Consider the following 17,214-nt stretch of genomic DNA (forward strand, 5'->3'; position numbering starts at 1 on the left):
AGCCAGCGCTTTTGAATCCTTGTGCAAGTTGTCCCTCCCCCCCCCTTTTTTTTTTTTTTTTGAGAATAGATATAGTAACTTTTCTGATTTATAGTTACATCATGGTCAATGCAAAGGTTGGTTATTTTGGAGTGAAATGTCAGTTGTTTACTGTTGTAAGACAAGGTAATGATCATTTACGATTGACCCGTAGGTTTTTCCTTTTTTTTTTTTTTTTTTTAACTGATGTGAAGTTTAATGCTTCATTTTTAGCATTTTTAAACTATTTATATAGTCTCTCTCCTTTATTCTGCTGATTATGTTTGCAGAACTTGCAGGAACTTGATAATTTTAAGACATCTGTCCACTACTAAGTTGGCCCAAAATAGGCTAGCTGGTTAAAAACTAAAAAGAAAGGAGGCAGATTGACATATGAACATATACAAGTATTTGAAAATATTATGATCTCTTAGGAAAATAAGGTTTAAGAAACAGGCTAAAAGTAACAGAAAACCTTCAAACCCTAAGCAGGTCTGCCCCTCTGAACATCCTTCCCTCCTCCCAACCTTTTTGAGAGCATTATAGGACATGTGATAAGAAAAGACAAGTTTCATATAGCTGTTTACTCAAGCTCTAGGGGGAAGTCTATTAACACATGCTTTAATAAATAAAACAGAGTTAATTAAGAACCTCTTGAAAAGCTAGCACAGGGGGAAGTTGGGAGAAAATTACCAGGTAATGTGAATGTGGTTAGCAGAATCATAATTCTGTTTGAAATGACGCAGGTATCTTACTGAGAACTCGAGTCTTCCATTCTTTCTCATGTTGGGTAATGCCTTATTAAATAAGTAGTGCCACTGAAATTAATGGCACAACTTGGTAATATTTAATGAAGCAACAAAGCCTTTCCTGAGCAACTTGTGGCTGGAAAAATGATAAATAAAGTTACAGAGAACGGTCCTGTAATTAAAAAAGTCAATTTTAATGTATGTGTTTATTTTTTGAGAGAGAAGCAATGAATTATGTAAGAAACACAAAGGGGAGAATGGTTTCCTGTAATTTAGTAGGGAAATTTAGTACATTTCCTAAATCAGGGTTTATGTGGCATGGGCAGAAAAAGAAAGCAAACCTGGTACTTGTGCATGGGGTGTCTCAGAAGATGGTTAACTGGATGTGTTGTCCATGTCAGTGGACATTTGGGCTCAGATGGCAACTGTTGAAGGCCATTACTCTCTGCTGTGTTACTGCCTCTGAGGAGGCAGTTTGGTTTGGATACTTTCTTAATGGTCGGATGACGGCAACATAACTCTTAGGAAGCTGTTGGAGGAGAACTGCTCTCATTTGTCTGAATGTGGCAGAGTGGCAAAGTGATGCTATTAAGTCTCTGAATAAATACACCTGTCACAAGAATGAGGTAATTCTCACAGATTTTAAAACTGCATTAGGGGGAAAAAACACCTTTGTGGGCTTTAGAGAAGCTTTCTTTTGGGCTTTTGACGGTTGGAGGTATTCGGTCATGTCAAATAGAGAGGAGAGGCTGTCAGGAGACTGTATGTCTTTTAATGGCCTCTGGCCTCCTGGTGGGTTTCTGCATACATTTCATTCACAGGGAAAGCACCTGAATAATGTTGCCTGTTTTTATTGGCACTGCATTCTGACATTAAAATCCGTCCTCGACCACCATATTTTAGTTCAGATTGCTCACAAATTGGGCAATATAGTCTCAGTGCTGCGAAACAGATTATGTAATGACTGGCATCTTATCTATCTTACCTGCTGGGAAAAGAACACACATTTTGAAACAAATGTGAAGAGAAAAGTTATGGATATTTTATGCCTCATGCAGAAAATTTTTGTACTTGCTATATTGGGTAAACACCTATTTTGTTAGTCCCCTTTGGCATATTGGCACATACTTATTTCATCAAGTAGTGCTAACAGAATCAGTGTTGATGAGGATGGCTTCACCTTCAAATGGGCATAAGTTACTTCAGCTCCGCTGACCTCCCAGCAGGTTTCTAAGTAGAGAGGGGACACATAGCATGTAGACATATTTCTTAGGAGAGCTGTGCACACTATGAAGTATTGGGAGTTTTCCAAAGTTTAGGAAGCAGATCAGGTCTAGGATTTTGCTTTAAGAGCATCTCTGACTTTTATCTGGGTTTTATGCTGTTTCTTTTCTCTGAAGTGTTTTGCTTAGGCATGGTATTAGACAGGTCTAGCTGCTGTATTGGCTTTCACTCTCAGTAAGAAGCTAATGCAGACACAGTACTGGTCTGCAGGAGATGCACTTCTGAGGGACGGTTTCTTCTGTAGCAGTTGGCAGAGCCTCAGTAGCAGCTGTGTTGGGATTAGCCTAACCTTTACTTCTGGTTTGGGTATGGGATGGAGACCTCTAGGACTGATGAAGGCCAGTTTTCTACTGAAACACATTTTGTCCCGTATTGTATAAAATGAAGCACGGTTATAGCAAGACCTGTGGCTGTTCGCTTGGTAAGTGAGTATTTTAGGTAGGGAGCAAAAAGAGAAACAATTCAAACGTTAAAAAGACAAGACTGTTGTAGCATTTATGGCTGCAATATATGGGAATATATTATATATGGGAATATATGGGAAGTAGAGGGCTGGAGTTTACTCCGGATGGAGAAAAATCCATTTGGTAGCCCTGTTTGCCTAATTGTCCAGGTAAAGAAGGGTGGTATAGTCATTGCAGAATTTGCAGACAAACCTGACAACAAAAACTGTTCTTTGCATAGCATTTCTAAGACATTTGAGTTGTGCAAGACTGCCTGGAGCACTATGCAAGACCCGTGAACTGTCACATTCCTGCATGCAAGGTGGGCCTGCTCCTGGCAGTGCTCTGCTGAGCCATCCGTTTAATTCAGACGAAGACTGTCTATTAGCATTGCACTTAATCAAAAAATATACTTGTTAAAATACCATGTTTTGAAACTGCCTGTATTTTCTTTCACGGTTTTGATATTTCTAATCATATTTTATATTAATATTCTGTAGTTTTTCAAATTCAAACTGCTGGCAAGTTTCATGATTTCCCCTAGACCTGTTGGTGGCTGTTAAATTGGCTGTTAAGAGAATTAAATCCAGTATAAGTGGGGAGAGCTAAACTGATACAATTTTTTGCCTTTACGCAAGCTGCCTGCTGAATTCATTTCACTGACTGACAACAAGTGAAGGTGTGAACATCAAAATGATTTGATTAAATGTCAGGGTTTAACTTTATTTTTCAATTTAATTTTCAGGTTTAAAATCTGCCACTTATGTCTAGAGCCTCTGCTGTATGCTGGGGGGATAGGAGGCCAATCCGATTCCCTTTCCTTTAGATTTTGGGGGGAACATCGAAAACACTGTAGAAATATTGTGAGACTTGGTCCCTTACTACAAAGTTTTAGTCCTGCCTCAGGATTCCCTGATGTGTTAACCAATATTTTTTTCCTGAGAACTCTTTGTTGTATATAAGCTGTCAAACTGGACTCCAGTACTAAGTGCCACATGCATCACATGCCCCAAATATTACCCTTGTATATCTGCCAGAAGCCAAATACCATCCAGCTCTATATTCTAGTCCCCACACAGTAACAACATTGTCTTTGAACAGCTTTGCATGCTTAAACTACATGCTGCTGGGTTCACTCATATTGTTGCCAACTTCCACACCATATCAGCAACCTCCTAATTGAGCTATCTGTGCCCTTCATGGATAAACCCTGAATGTTCAGCATAACGTCGTGATTGTTCCCCACACAAAATAAGTATTTGCTTGGGAAGGCCCAGTGGATGTGACATCTTTAAACATCTTTCCATCTTTCCTTGATTTTCAAGTTACTTTCTCTAGCATGCAAATTATAAGGATGTTGTTTGGAAGATATTTTTTATCAAAGCACAAAATCTCTCAGCAGTTCAGGATTTTCATCCTTTGCGACGAGAATATTTTTTGCTGTGGTTTTGTTTTCTTATTTTTTTCAGTACTCATGTGAGCATGAATAAAAGTATCAGTGGCAATGTGGGATACACTGCTGGGAGGCCTCATTTCAGAACAGCTTGGGAATATTTGTGCAGAAGACTACGGACTCTAGGACATACATCATTGCACTTCAGACATATACAGTGTGTCAGGTGCATAAGGGCTAAATTTTAGAAGCTTTAAAACTAAGAAATGATTAATCTAAAATTTTTAGGTAGGAATCTAACTAATGTTTTGTTTTTATAAGATTTGTATGCAATATAACAGCAATCTTGGTCACTGTATACAAATACCAGTTGATGAATGTGTAATGTGTTCTTACTGCATTCTGCTTTAATGTGACACATGAGATTAGTGACCTGGAAAAGTCATAAGTTCCAGACAGTAAGTTCCACTGTTATTGTTATTAGATATTCTGAGAATTAAAGAAAAAAAAGAAAAAAAATTGTACTCATATTATACAGAAGATGGTGGAATAAATGGAAAGGTAGTTATTACCCTTGAAAAAAAAAGAATTTATATCCAACTTCAGGGAGATGCAAGAAAGAATCTGCCATAGTCCTTCATCATGTTTCTTGGTATTCTGGGTAAAGGACAGGCTGTATCTCAATTAGCACATAGACTTGATTTATCCTGAAAGCTGAAATGAGCTTAGCCCCTGATAAGTAGCTTTAGGTACATTTAAAATGATCTTGCTGACATCATATCTGGCCACTTTTGCTTTTCCTATAGGTCTAAGGCATCTTTATTACTCACTGTGCTGAATATATGATTTGTAGTTTGTCGTCGCTGTTTCTATATTTAGTGGTTTAGATTATCTCTTTACTGGAATACACATCCATTTTTTTTCTTGATCCAAGAAACAGAAGCTTTTAGGACATCTTGTTGTTACTTGGTCCTGGAACCTGATAGTTCACCTCTTTTACTAGCCTAAAGACAATCACCCATCCATCTCCGTATCATTTATAAACCTAGCTGTTTGTCCTTTGTCATGTAAATCTGTTGGGGGGAGGAGGGAGTTCCCAAAGCTTGGTTTACTACTTACTGACAAATTTGTAATCCATTACAGTGTATTAACTTTGTATTTTCGATAGCCTAATATGGGGAGCATCATTAAAGGTGGATAGAAACTCAGCTAAATTCTGTTCTTTATTTGTGACCTGGGAGAAGCTTAAGTAGTGCTGACCAACATCTGACAGCTCAGGAGCATGGATAAAACTGAATGAAAGTTGCTCTCAGCTCCCTATTGTTTTTGCTTCAACACTTAACAGTCTACTTTTACACACTGATCTTCCTACAGATCAGTCTTTCTTCTCTGGGTAGGGGAGAGTCAGTAAATCCTATTGCTGTAAGGGAAGGATGCAGAGAAAACTGCAAACAAAATTTCAAGAAGGGCTTTCTGGGATCCAACCTAAATCTTCATCTAAATCTGTAGTGCAAATTACTGATTTTTTTCTTGGTTTTCCATCAATGACTATGGCTATGCTGATCATCATTCCATTTATTTTGTTTTTCCTCAGTCTCTTTCAAATTAAATCAATTCAGCTCATCATAGATAATTTAAACAATATTTCTTCTAATTATCTTTTCTCTAAATTATTTTACCTTTTTTTAATTTTCCTTAAAATGCAGTACCTGCAACTGTATACAATGTATGAGCTGAGGCCAAGGGGAATGGAATAATTCTGTTAGACTTCCCATGCTTTATATAAAGTATCCTGGAGCTAACATTAATTGCTTACCCAATCTGAAGGTAACTCTAGTATCTGTTCTTTCCTCTGTGCAATCCCTTTTTTTTTTTTTTTCTATATAATCATTCATTTTGAGCACTACCTCATCAAGATTTGCCATTGGCGATATTTTCAGCTTACCTTGAAAATCTTTTTTTCTCCTAAATTTAAGTGTACAGCCTAATTAGAACTATGGAGCTTTCAGAATTTTAAAAAAGATGCTCCCATTCATCTGCTGCTCTCTTGAAGTGTAATTAAATAACAAATGTTACAGTGTCATATGCATAATAAATGCTAGTGAGCCCTTTCCACAATACTCAGGTGCACCACTGATTAGGTAGTTTTGCTGTCACTAACCATTAATTTGACCTGTATATCAGCTGTTTTCAATTCCTTCCTGGTGAATCATTAGTGAGAGTCATAGAGTTTTGTAAGTACTTGTTATACCACTCAGCTTTTCAGGTGCAGCTATTTTCTTTGGCTAATCAGAATTAGTATCTCTTCCTTTCCTCACAACCCCTTCCTGCCCCATTAGAAACCACAAAGAGAGAGGACTAGCGTTTTTTGACACTGGACTGAAACTAAGGCACCATCCAGTTCCCATGATAAAATACTTGTAAGTTTTGCATTAACTTTCATGGAAGTTATTTCAGAGTGAGACCAGCTTTCTCTGTTAAATAGAAGTAGGATTATTTCTGTAGACCTGCAGCTTGAACTATATTTAGGTCTGACCCTATATTCTTTTTCTGTCCAAGATTCCCGCTGAATTCAATTAAATGTAGTGTAATATTTTACAGATTTGGGGGAGTTTCTCTGTTTTGATGAATTATGCATTTATTTGGTGTGTTATCAGTAAATAGCTCTTACTTCTGTACTAGTTTGTGCTACTTAAAATTAGTATTATTTTAAACTACACAGACATATTTCTTTTTGTATAAGCAGAAAGCCTGGCTGTATCACAAATTCAAAATACATTTCAAACACATCTGTGAGGTTCCTTTTGCTTTTCACTCTCTTCCAGTGAGGTAAGGATTATGTGTGTGTGAACGTTGAGAAGCAGAATGAGCATGTCCCTGAGTTAGGATACATGTATTCATATGTATCCACTCCTCTTCTTTCATTTTTAAGTAGGAGAGATTACTGTTTGAAGTCATTTACTTACTAATTGAGAAAATATGACAACATTGTATTTTACAGCATAATAAATGAAACCGTGATCATGCCTGCTCCTTTGTTTGTATACTCAGGCACTGGCAAGGGCATAAGCAATTACAAGCTCCCCAGGGGTAAATTTAGTCAGCTAAGAGCTCTGCTGGGGAATATGTTGTTTCACACGCTGTCTAGGGCTTCTCATCCAGCCGAGCCGAAGCTTCATAAGAATATTTAAGCTTCTTTTTGAGAGTGGGTCAACAGAATTAATGTTTCTGCGATATTTTTGTATGCTGCTACACCTTCCTTGCAGGGTTTATGTGCAAAGTAATTTTCTTTCAGAAAGTTATTTCTCCACTTAATCAGTGGAATTTCCACTGAAGAAAAATGTCCAAGCCCTCAGGGTGAAGGAACAAATGAGTTGTCCATCACTTATGTCATTCCAGTTATCTCTTTCAACTTGGTGATATTTAAGCAGTTGTATTTTCTATAGACATGCCATTAGATTATTCTAAACTGAATGTTACCCTGGGTAACAAAATGTTGCAGCAAATATCTGTTAGCTATGGTTGCATTACATAAAAAACAGAAAGAAATGATCTTGTGTCTCATCATCAAGGGTGAAACAGACTCTATGACAAATTGATTTACACATTGAAAAAAGGAAAGGGTTTGTATTTTAATTTGTGTTTATGTAGTGACATTAATTGAAGACCAGTCAGCTTTTCAGTACTGGCTAGTTTTTGAATAGCACTTGTTTGCTGTAAGGCACTTCTGTCTAAAATGTAGGGCAGATATTTAAGATTTCACAAGGGGAACGCAGCACAGTAGTTTACAAAACTTTTCCACTTACTTCTTCCAACCATGTTTCAAGGGTTCAGTGGTACCATCCATCATTTCAGACCTATGGAGGTCAATATTTATAGCATTAGTTTTCTTTGAGTCACTAACTTGACCTTTATTTTAATATTATACTAAGAGGGGAAGAATAATTCTTGGTGGTTAATGAATGTGGGAAAACGTTATTTTCTCTTCTGGTCTTATATGAATAATCTGCTCCCGCTTTCCAGCAGATGCAGCTATGTTAGAAACTATTTTGTCAACTCTCAAAAACCATTTCATTAGACTATCTTTCATAACTTTTGTCTCAATCTGTTCTCAGTGGAGCCCGAGAGGCTAGTTTTGGTCAGTATAAGATGTGCTATAATTAATTGTAGTATTCCCCATGCTGCACCAAATTCTACTGGAATTCATGAAGTCAAAAATTATCTTTTTAATGAAGGTTTTGGTTTTCAAGTGTTCTATGTTCACAGCATAAAGTACTTTCTTTTGCTATGTAAATACCATGACAGTACTGAAGAGCCCAAACAAGATTTGAGTGAACCTGAATGGTATGGCATATTCATGGGAGGTATGATTCAATAAAATGGTGATATACTTTAAGTTAACTCAGTGTTCTTGGGAGATACCAGGAAGATCATATTCTTCATAGACTTACAGCCTAGGAAGTGAATAGATAAGCTGTGCAAAATTGGTATTAAATGAGGTCCTAAAACTTTCTCCACAAGGGTAAACTCTCAGTATTCAGCCTGCACATGCACTGCATTTTTAGCCTCCGTAGGGGCTGGCAGCAAACATACTAGATTTCATGATCAAGTTCAACCAAAACTTGTCTAAAAACAGTTAACGTTAAAATAAAGGAACATAGAGTTTTAAAGAAACATCTAGCAAAGATGTTTGTCAGTTGCTGTCTCTCTTATGGGCTTTGTTTTGTCTCTTCAAGTAGTCCTGTTCCCCTCAGATTTGAGGCACGGTAGGGAAAGAACTTTACAGTTAAACCCATGTGCGAAGTGGTAGTTTCCATGAAGAACATTTCATGATGATTTTTGGCAATAGTGACTTTGTTTCTGGATTTGTCTTTGATTTGTAATTGCATCTGTAGTCCCGGTTCCAAGTGCCCCTGACATAATCTCTGCTTCCTACTGCTTCTCCTCCTCCTCTCTCCTTCCTCCAGATGAGGTGAACTGCGATGCACTTCCTCAAAGGTCCTAAGCTGAACCGTGTGAGCCTGGAGTCCCGCAGTCTCAGCAGGGCCCCTGCATTGGGTACCGTCTTGGTACCTCTCGCTGCCTTCACGTGGTACAAGACTGCCAAAAACTCTGCATATGGGTATTTGCCTTTGCCCGAGAGGATTTAATTTTGATTAGGCTATAGTTTTTGTTGCAGTAGAGCAATATTTGTTCATGGCATTTTCTTGAGAGTTACCTTTTTTGAGTAAAAAAAAAGTTTTGATTTTCAGAAACACTGAGTGCTAATATATGGAATCAGTAGAAGCAACAAGAGGTTAAAATGTTTTGAAGTTGGAACACAAGTGTGTTTTAACCTCTTAAGATATATCTTAAAATGATGTGAATAGTCATAGGATCTGAAATACTAATGTTTTTTAAATTAAAAGATAATAGTGTAGAAAAAAAGATGAAAAATACTCTGATTTTATTCTCAATGAGCATAGCACACTAAATAAATGCAAGAGTTCCCCACTTTTTCGTCTAGAAGCACCATCACTTACATGGCCATTCACATTTAGGATGTGGATAACTACATTTTATTATCTCAAACAATTTTTGAAAACTGAATCAAGATTCTACTTAGTTCAGAAGCATTTTAGAAACCTGGTAAACAACAGCATGGAAATTCAGTTTTGATAGAGGTGAATTTTATGTTTTGATTCTTTCTTCTAGAAATAAGCATTTCTATATAAGTATGCTTTGGGTTTCACTTTCCTCCCTCCTGTGTCAAGAGCTCTGTCTAGCACAAGCAGATAAACTTAAGATTGGTTGGATGAGGAGTTTAAACAGGCCAGTATATTCCAAACTGAAAAGTGTTTTGTTTTCTACAACATTATTATTTGCTTTTTTCATATTTACAATGCAAAAGGATCCCAAGAGTTGGAGTTTTTCTTTCTTGCAGTGTGCTTATCTGACATGTACCTTGTTTCCTGTTGCCGGATCAGCAAATGAAGAGAGCCTCAGGTGCCCTAAAATCGTAAACTGCTGGGATCAGTGTAAAAAGAGATCAGTAACGTTTCTGATGCAAGTTAAAAACATGTTTAAAAACCTGTAAAAACAAGTGGTAAGGTATTTCTTGGTGGGGTTGCTTAAGGAAAAAAGTAAAGTCCACTAGTTTTTGAGTTCAGTGGACCAGGAATGCTAGATGTAGGAGAGCCTTTGAAGAGTTTGTGCTGCATAATTCAGACGTACAAATTTGAGAGTTAAGTATTTGTGTAACGCTGTGTCAAATGGTTTCCAGTAGTAAATATGGATCCAGGAAACTACCCCCCTGTGCCTTAAATAGATGATTGAATAATCATATCTACTAATTTGGGCTACCTGTAATTTTGTTCTCCTATCAGCAATAAAACAACATCAGGGTATAAGCTGGGCATGGTTTCGTTATCCTCCTCCCCCACAGGCTGTTTTCACAAATGAACCTCTGAAGTGAAATCAGTTTTTTTACTGACCGACAAGGCTCCCTGCGAAGTCGTTTCTATTTGGTAAAGATACCTGCCCTACCATTAAGGAAAAGTGAAGCTCAGGGCATTTGTGCAATTGATCTTGATGCAGAAGCCGCAAGGCAGCGGCGTGGCTGTCTCGCGGGGCTGAATGGCGCTGACCTGCACAGCCTCATGGCCTTGTGCGCGCAGTGCTCCGATGGAGGCGCCTCGCCTGGCGTCTGTTTGTGTGCTGGGTGTGGCAAATTCAGAATCTCAGCTCTCAGTTTGAGAAACGATTTCTAGCCTCCAAAGCTGTGAAGAAAACTGCAAAAACTGCAGAGAAAAACTTCCAAAGTCAAGGAATTTGACAAGGCATTGTGTTCTGAGGCTAAACCAAGCAATTAAGAAGCATAAATTGTCTTAGGCCCTGTTAATCTAATTGGTGTTTCAATGTAGATTACGTTCTGATGCCAGCTGTGCAACTGTGTAAAAGCTAGGTACTGCCTTGCATCATTGTGCAAACTTCCTATTGATATCATCAGGCATTTTTCAGTGAATGGAGAGAAGTATATCATCCTGAACTTATACTCTGGTCCACTCTCTGTAAGTAAGAAGTTCAGCACATCTCCACCAAATTGCTTTGACAGCCCAGGGGTAGGTACTAAAGACTTCCATCACTTTCAGTAGGTTCTGGAGCAGGTCCCAGAAGAGCTAGAAATGTAGACAGGTTTTCAAGAGGCAGTTGTATCAAAGACCTTGTTGTTTTCTGAGTCATCCACAAAACCCCCGAGCCAGTGGCATTCTTTAGAAAGCATTTTCAGTTTAGAATGGGGGGGGGGGGCGGGCATAAAAATCTAGAAGAAAAGATGGTCAGGTATGAAGCTAGAGATGAGCCAGGAGCAACTTCAAAGCAGCTAAACAAGTAGAAGGGCCTAGAGAATCGCCCAAAGCCTGTCCTTTTGTCTATTCAGCAACACAGAAAAACATTAGATGGAGCTTCAAAGAGGGTTTGTCTGAGCAGGTTGCAAAGAGAAATAAATTCAACAAACAAATACAAATGACAGTTCTGCTTATAAGGAGGATTTTGTTTTCTTTCTGAATGATCACATCTTGATTTGTGGAACTGGAGCTGCTGCCATTTGATCTCTCTTTTAATTTGCCACACTAACTAAGATCTGTCCATTTGTATTTGTGAAGTATGTGTTCTTCTAGCCAAAAAGCACAAAGAAATCAGCAGTAAAGCTCAGAGGTGGGAAGTCTGTTCTGCAAACCTTTATGTAAACTAATGAGATAAAGAACTGAAAATAGATACAGATCTCTAAAACTTTGAACAGCTTTCCTGCACATTGGCTGTTCATGGAAAGCTGCTAGCCAAATGTTCTTCCCCAATGCCTCACTAAGAGGTGTCCTGCTGCAGGAAGCCTGCTATCTGTCTCCACTCCATACTGCATATGTTGTATCTGCTTGTGTGCAGTCTTGTAGGCAGGCACCCCAAGGCTTTCTGTCTTGTAGCCTATTGCTCTGAATAAAAAACCTTAGTGATCTGAGCAGGATGGAAAAATTTGTAGAGTAGCAGTGGATGGGACTGCTGAAGCGTCATGGGGAGCCATTGTAAAGGTAGGGTCTGGTACCCGATTGTAAACTGTTGTAGGAGAATTGCTTAGGTCTACGTGTATTTTCTGTCTTTTTAGCTGGAGCTGGGGCCTTCTCTAGGTGTGGTTTTATGACCCATTTAAACTAAGTATGGTGGTGAGATGATTGGGCTGAGCCAAGGGAGGGAACTGATCCAGCCTAAAAGGAACTTGACAAGAGTTTAAAAACAAAAAAAAGTTTTCAGTTGAATCAGTGCCCTGTGAAACCCCCATTTCTGCTCTCTGTACACAGTACAAGGACTAGTGCCAACGCAACAGAGGAAGAGAAAATCCAGACTTTCTCCCATCCTCTTCAGCAACAGTCTGTAATTAGGTCAGTTTAAAGCAATTGTGAAACTGCAGCCTGAGGAGGAAAGGATCAGCAAATTCTCCTCCTTGATAAGCTTTCTGTCTTGTTAGTCGGTTAATTTTCCTGAAGCTCTTGCAGGCAATACATAGGCTTTTGATTATCTTGTGTGAGCAGCAGAATCTAGCTGGTGCAGTAAAAGCAGGCTGTGGGCTTGGTGCTCTGCCTGCCCAGCCCGCGGCACCCTGGCGCTCCCCCCCGACACTCCCAGCAGCGCTGCTACCGCTCATTAGCGCTCTTCTCCGCAGCATCCTGACTTCATATCGCATACCCTGCGCTCCCGTAGGATTTATTCCTACATCTCATTGCTATTACTGTTTGCAGCTAGAGGCAACACTATGATCAGGGGGCTTGGAGGGTAGTTTTGAATCTGCAGGTGCATTTGGAAGCTGAGGTAGTTAAAAATAAGCAAGCCAACAAAAACAAACCAGAACTAAACCCACTGAGCAATGTGTTTATTTTTTCTGATGCTGAAACTAAAACGTTTCATCAGCTGGATTATTTTCAAATAAATATTTTTAAAAAGAGAATTGGTAGGTGGGTAGTTCAGGCATTGATTTAGCATAGTGGTGATTTTAAATCTCAGCTCTGCCTAATTTGAAAGTGGCAGAGTTGAAACAAAACTCTGTCTAGCCATCTTCTCAGGCTGACTCGGGCAGAGCTCAGGACTTAAAATTTGGTTTTCTGATAAATGTTCAGAACAGTTTCCCAACCATTGGGAAAAATCTGAACAGTCTATTTTCATTCTTATGTAGAACAAAAATGGTTCACTGTGTTCTGTCCAGTCCTAATTACAAACAGGGTGAAATCTGGACAGAGGGAATCATTGGCAGTACTCACTAGTAAATAATAAGCTTCATAATGATTACACAAGGCAACTGTTTTTAAGTGTCAGTTATTTGTAAATCTTTGGGACTTCTACTGCTTCAGCACAATACCCTGCTGGCTAATTAGTGATGGTGCTCATGTAGGAAATATTGTTTGTTATCCCATGTTTTGTTGTGAGAGGAAAAGTCTATTGGAGTTTTGCCTAGCATTGGTTTGTGTTTGTTTTTTAATACTTCCACTCTTTTATGTTTTCAGACCTAAATGGTGATGGCCTTGACTCCTGTGGAGACTAATTACTCATATGAGCTAATGGAGTCACCACTGATTAATGTTAGCCAATATAAGTAAGGAGATCACTGTCTGGCCCTTAAGCTTTGTTTTTTCTTGATGAGAACGTAGAACACATGTAAAGGAGACATCCATATACCTCTGGCTAATTGTAGACCCAAGCAAATCATTCATAACCAACCATTGCTCTAGACTTTATTTGGTGATCCTGGAATGTTGGTGTATGGATCCTAATTCATATTAGGGGAATTTTCTCCCCCACCCATAATTATCAGCAATGTAATATTTAATTCTCAATATAAAACAATTTAAGAGATGTTGTTTTATTAGGATTAGATGGATGAGTCATCTGGGAGAATTCTAGTTTTCTGACTGCTCAAGTAGCTAGCTGTTTTTGGCTTGCATACAGATTTAAAATGATTTCGATGAATATGTTTGTGACTCAAAGGCCAGGAAAACATAATCACTCACAAATGTATGGGAAGTAAATAGAAGAAGGGCTGTTAGAATGGCTATAGGGAATTAATTTTAAAAGATTATTCTGGAAAATCTGCATAATTTGGGCAGTCCTACTTATTACACTACAATGCAGATTTCACCTATGTGCGGAACTTGTATGCAGCAGATTTCTTCAAGGATCACTGCAAGCAGAATGAATTCCTACTTAGTCATTGACAGGGCACACATACTAATACTAAAGCTAATCTTTAGATCATGCATCTTCTTGAACTTATGTTCCTGTAATGATGCAATATCAGTATCACCAGAACATCTTTCTGAGCAGAAGTCTCCCTTAGATTTTTGTACTGAAGTGTTTGGTTTGTTCAGAGACCCTGAACATAGGGAGCCTTTATGTACTTTGCTAACAGGAACTGTTGAAACCGCCTCTCTGCTTTACAAAGGGTATGGTACATCATTCCTTTTTATTTTTTTGAACTACAAACAATTTTTTGAAGCAAGAAAAACAAATGAGTTTTATCCCTGTATTTTGAGAGATTCTTGTTTTGATATAAGAACTACTTAATGCCCTTGCTTCCGTGAACAATAATATGGAGTCATTGAGGATTGTATGTTATTTGAAAGACCATATTCTTCTGATTAACATAAAGTTTGTTTAATTATAGCTTTTCTGAAGTTTGCAGCTACTTCGGTTTTACTTTTCAGTGAAGCTGATTGAGGAATCTAGTCAAACTGAGGAAGCTTTTTTTCATGCACCAGCTGATCCGGCAACTATACCTGTGTTAGTGTGCTTATTGAACAGAAACACTGGTTGCTTATGGGATATGCATTAGTGCAAATATATTGGGAGTCTTTGGAAGATCTGTTGGCAGAATTCTCGTATTACTAAATGAAATAAAATGAAGGTTTAGTTGCTAAATCCAAATCTCTTCTGTATAATAAAGCTTTTTCTTTCCTTTGATTATTGTAAGAGAAGAAATACTAGCATGGCTTATTACATGAACATTTTTCTAGAAAATCACAATAGTAATATTTAATCAGAGAAGCTTAAAATATCTTGTAGACGTTAACAGAAAAATATTTAAAAGCTTTACAGCAGAAAGTTTAATTATGAGCTGCCGAACATGCCTAGGCAGGAGACGAATGCCCCTCAGGTCTTCAATGTTCTATGCAGCCTCCTGAGAGGGTAAGATGATTTCTTGCAGCACTGTGCTTAAGGTTGGCGAGTGGGCAGGCATGACTAAGAAGAGAGTTGAAGGTCCCCATCCCATCTCCTCCTGCTGCACCGGGCAGCACAATTAAGCCGGCTTCTCAGGGAGGACTGTCTACGCTAGATACGAGCGGGGAGAGGTGCGGATTGGGAGCAGCAAATATAGGTGCTGAGAGAGAGAAGTTGAGTAGCTGGTACCTACAGCCAAGTAGAATTTCTCCAAATCTAAGCACAAGGAACTTTTAGATATTTAGGGCATAGTTTTAAAGCTAGTCTGAAAATAAGGCAGTATTTCACACACACACACCCCAAGGATCTCTGTGTTTATAGTTCAAGAAAACAGTGATTAAAGTGAGGATGCTGGCTGAAAGAGTGAGAACAAGAGGGTTGATTTTGGAAAGAATGAGGGTATCGCTTGTTTTCTTTACCCTTGTTATTTTTTAGAACAAATTACAAGATCCATTTGTACTTTTTTCCTTTCGTGTGTGTCATAGGCTATGTGCAAGTTCAGTTTAGATTTATAAAACTGCAGTGCTTTAGTGGATCTCTAAGGCTTTTGTATATGATCTTGATTAATGCATTGCCCTTCCAAAGAAGGAACTGGTGCAAGGTAGAAGCAGAAAACAGCCACCATACTTCAGTTTCACTGCTGCAGTGAACACGGCTACATTTAGCACTGCTACATTAAACTGCAGAGCTACAGCCATATATATATACATTTTTTTTTTCTTCTTCTTCCAATCCCTTTCTGTCTCCAAAGGTACTTGGCTTCTCTTCATTATCCTGCTCTCCCTTTTACTTGCCCCCTCTCCCCAATGGGGGAGTATCCAATTATGTACAGCCTTCTCTTTGCATGTGAAAAGGGTGAGGTCACAGATCTTTTTGCCTGGAAACTGGCTGGCTTTCTCATTGTAAACTTTGAAACTGTATTTGTGTTAGGTGACTGCCTAACACAGTCAGCTGTCAAATACCTATTGGAGTGTGATGAATAAGGGCTGAGAGAATTTTGAGGACAATGGAACAACAACTGTGAAGGAAAAACAATGTGTCTGTTTTAAACATGACTAGGAGCTTGGGATCTGTATAATTATGGTGTTCAACCAGCAAAATAACACCACTCCAGGACTCAATTTTATCTTGAAATGACAGAAGTGAGTTGGAGGAGGTTGTTAGTATAATGGCTGGAGCTAACTTTGTTACAGAACCGTGTCCAAAAAAGTTAAATGCCATCATCTGAAGCGGAATTGGTGCCCGATTCCATTATCCTTTGACAATCCCAGGTGAGAGATCCCAAACTGGAAAGCTGGGTTTTATTCAGATGTGTGTGACAACTTTGATTTTGTAACATTTTACAGGTCACTTGATGTCTCAACTATGGATATCATTTTTGATAGTTTTCTAGATGTTTAATAGTTGTAAAGCTCTCTCAGCAGTTTTTGTGTCCTACATAAAGTTTCAATAGCTTTGCGAAGTGTGACTTTCCTTTACAAAAGTTTCATTAACTCTTCGTCAGTATGTGGTATTTATCCATGTTTCTGTTACTTCTGTTCTTTATTATTGCTCCTACCTTTTCACCTTAGATGGATATTGTGCATACTGGTCCCCAGTTCCCTGCGATCAGACTTTTTCTATAAGAATTGGTGTCACGTGCTGCCTTCTGTTTCCCTGATACAGACACAGTTTCAAAGCAAGAGGTGATGTGCCACAATGATTAGTTTAGCTATTTTATCCTTGAGTTTCTTTGGAATTTGGGGGTGAATTCTTGGATGGTCTTGATGAACTTTAGCAGTTAACTTTTTCAATTTATTCTCCAATCTCTTCTATCGAAATTTCATTTTAAGACAGATTTTCACATGCATCATTCATTGGGAAGGATTCATTTATAAGAACCTCCCAAAGACTCTCTGCCCTAGTCAAATGCAGAAAGATGCATCTAGTTTTTCTGCAATTGCCTTATTTTTCTGGGGATAGTCCACCTTGGTGATGTGTTGATTCCGCAGACTTTGACAGGCTTCCTGCTCTCAGTGAAAGGGCAGGAAATAAAAGATGTGTTATTGCTTACTATATTTTCACAGCTTGTTCCTTAAACTCTTCTGTG

General features: G+C 38.5%; 2 protein-coding genes across 4 annotated transcripts in view; one reads left to right on the plus strand and one right to left on the minus strand.

Moving 5' to 3' along the window:
• Positions 1-17,214, plus strand: part of CTNNA3 (catenin alpha 3) — a 572,729-nt gene that overhangs the window by 235,032 nt on the left and 320,483 nt on the right. The gene's annotated exons all lie outside the window — the stretch shown is intronic.
• LRRTM3 (leucine rich repeat transmembrane neuronal 3) overlaps positions 1-17,214 on the minus strand; it is a 94,755-nt gene that overhangs the window by 51,229 nt on the left and 26,312 nt on the right. The window contains exon 3 of one of the 3 annotated variants that reach the window (XM_026106382.2): positions 7,694-7,744. The exons of the other annotated variants lie outside the window; for them this stretch is intronic. Within the exon in view, the coding sequence (XP_025962167.1) occupies positions 7,739-7,744 (6 nt within the window). The 3' untranslated portion in view covers positions 7,694-7,738. The remainder of the gene's footprint in view (positions 1-7,693; positions 7,745-17,214) is intronic. 3 annotated transcript variants of the gene reach the window in all.

Source organism: Dromaius novaehollandiae, chromosome 6 (assembly GCF_036370855.1).
Source record: "Dromaius novaehollandiae isolate bDroNov1 chromosome 6, bDroNov1.hap1, whole genome shotgun sequence".
In the NCBI taxonomy this organism is placed as follows: Eukaryota; Metazoa; Chordata; class Aves; order Casuariiformes; family Dromaiidae; genus Dromaius; species Dromaius novaehollandiae.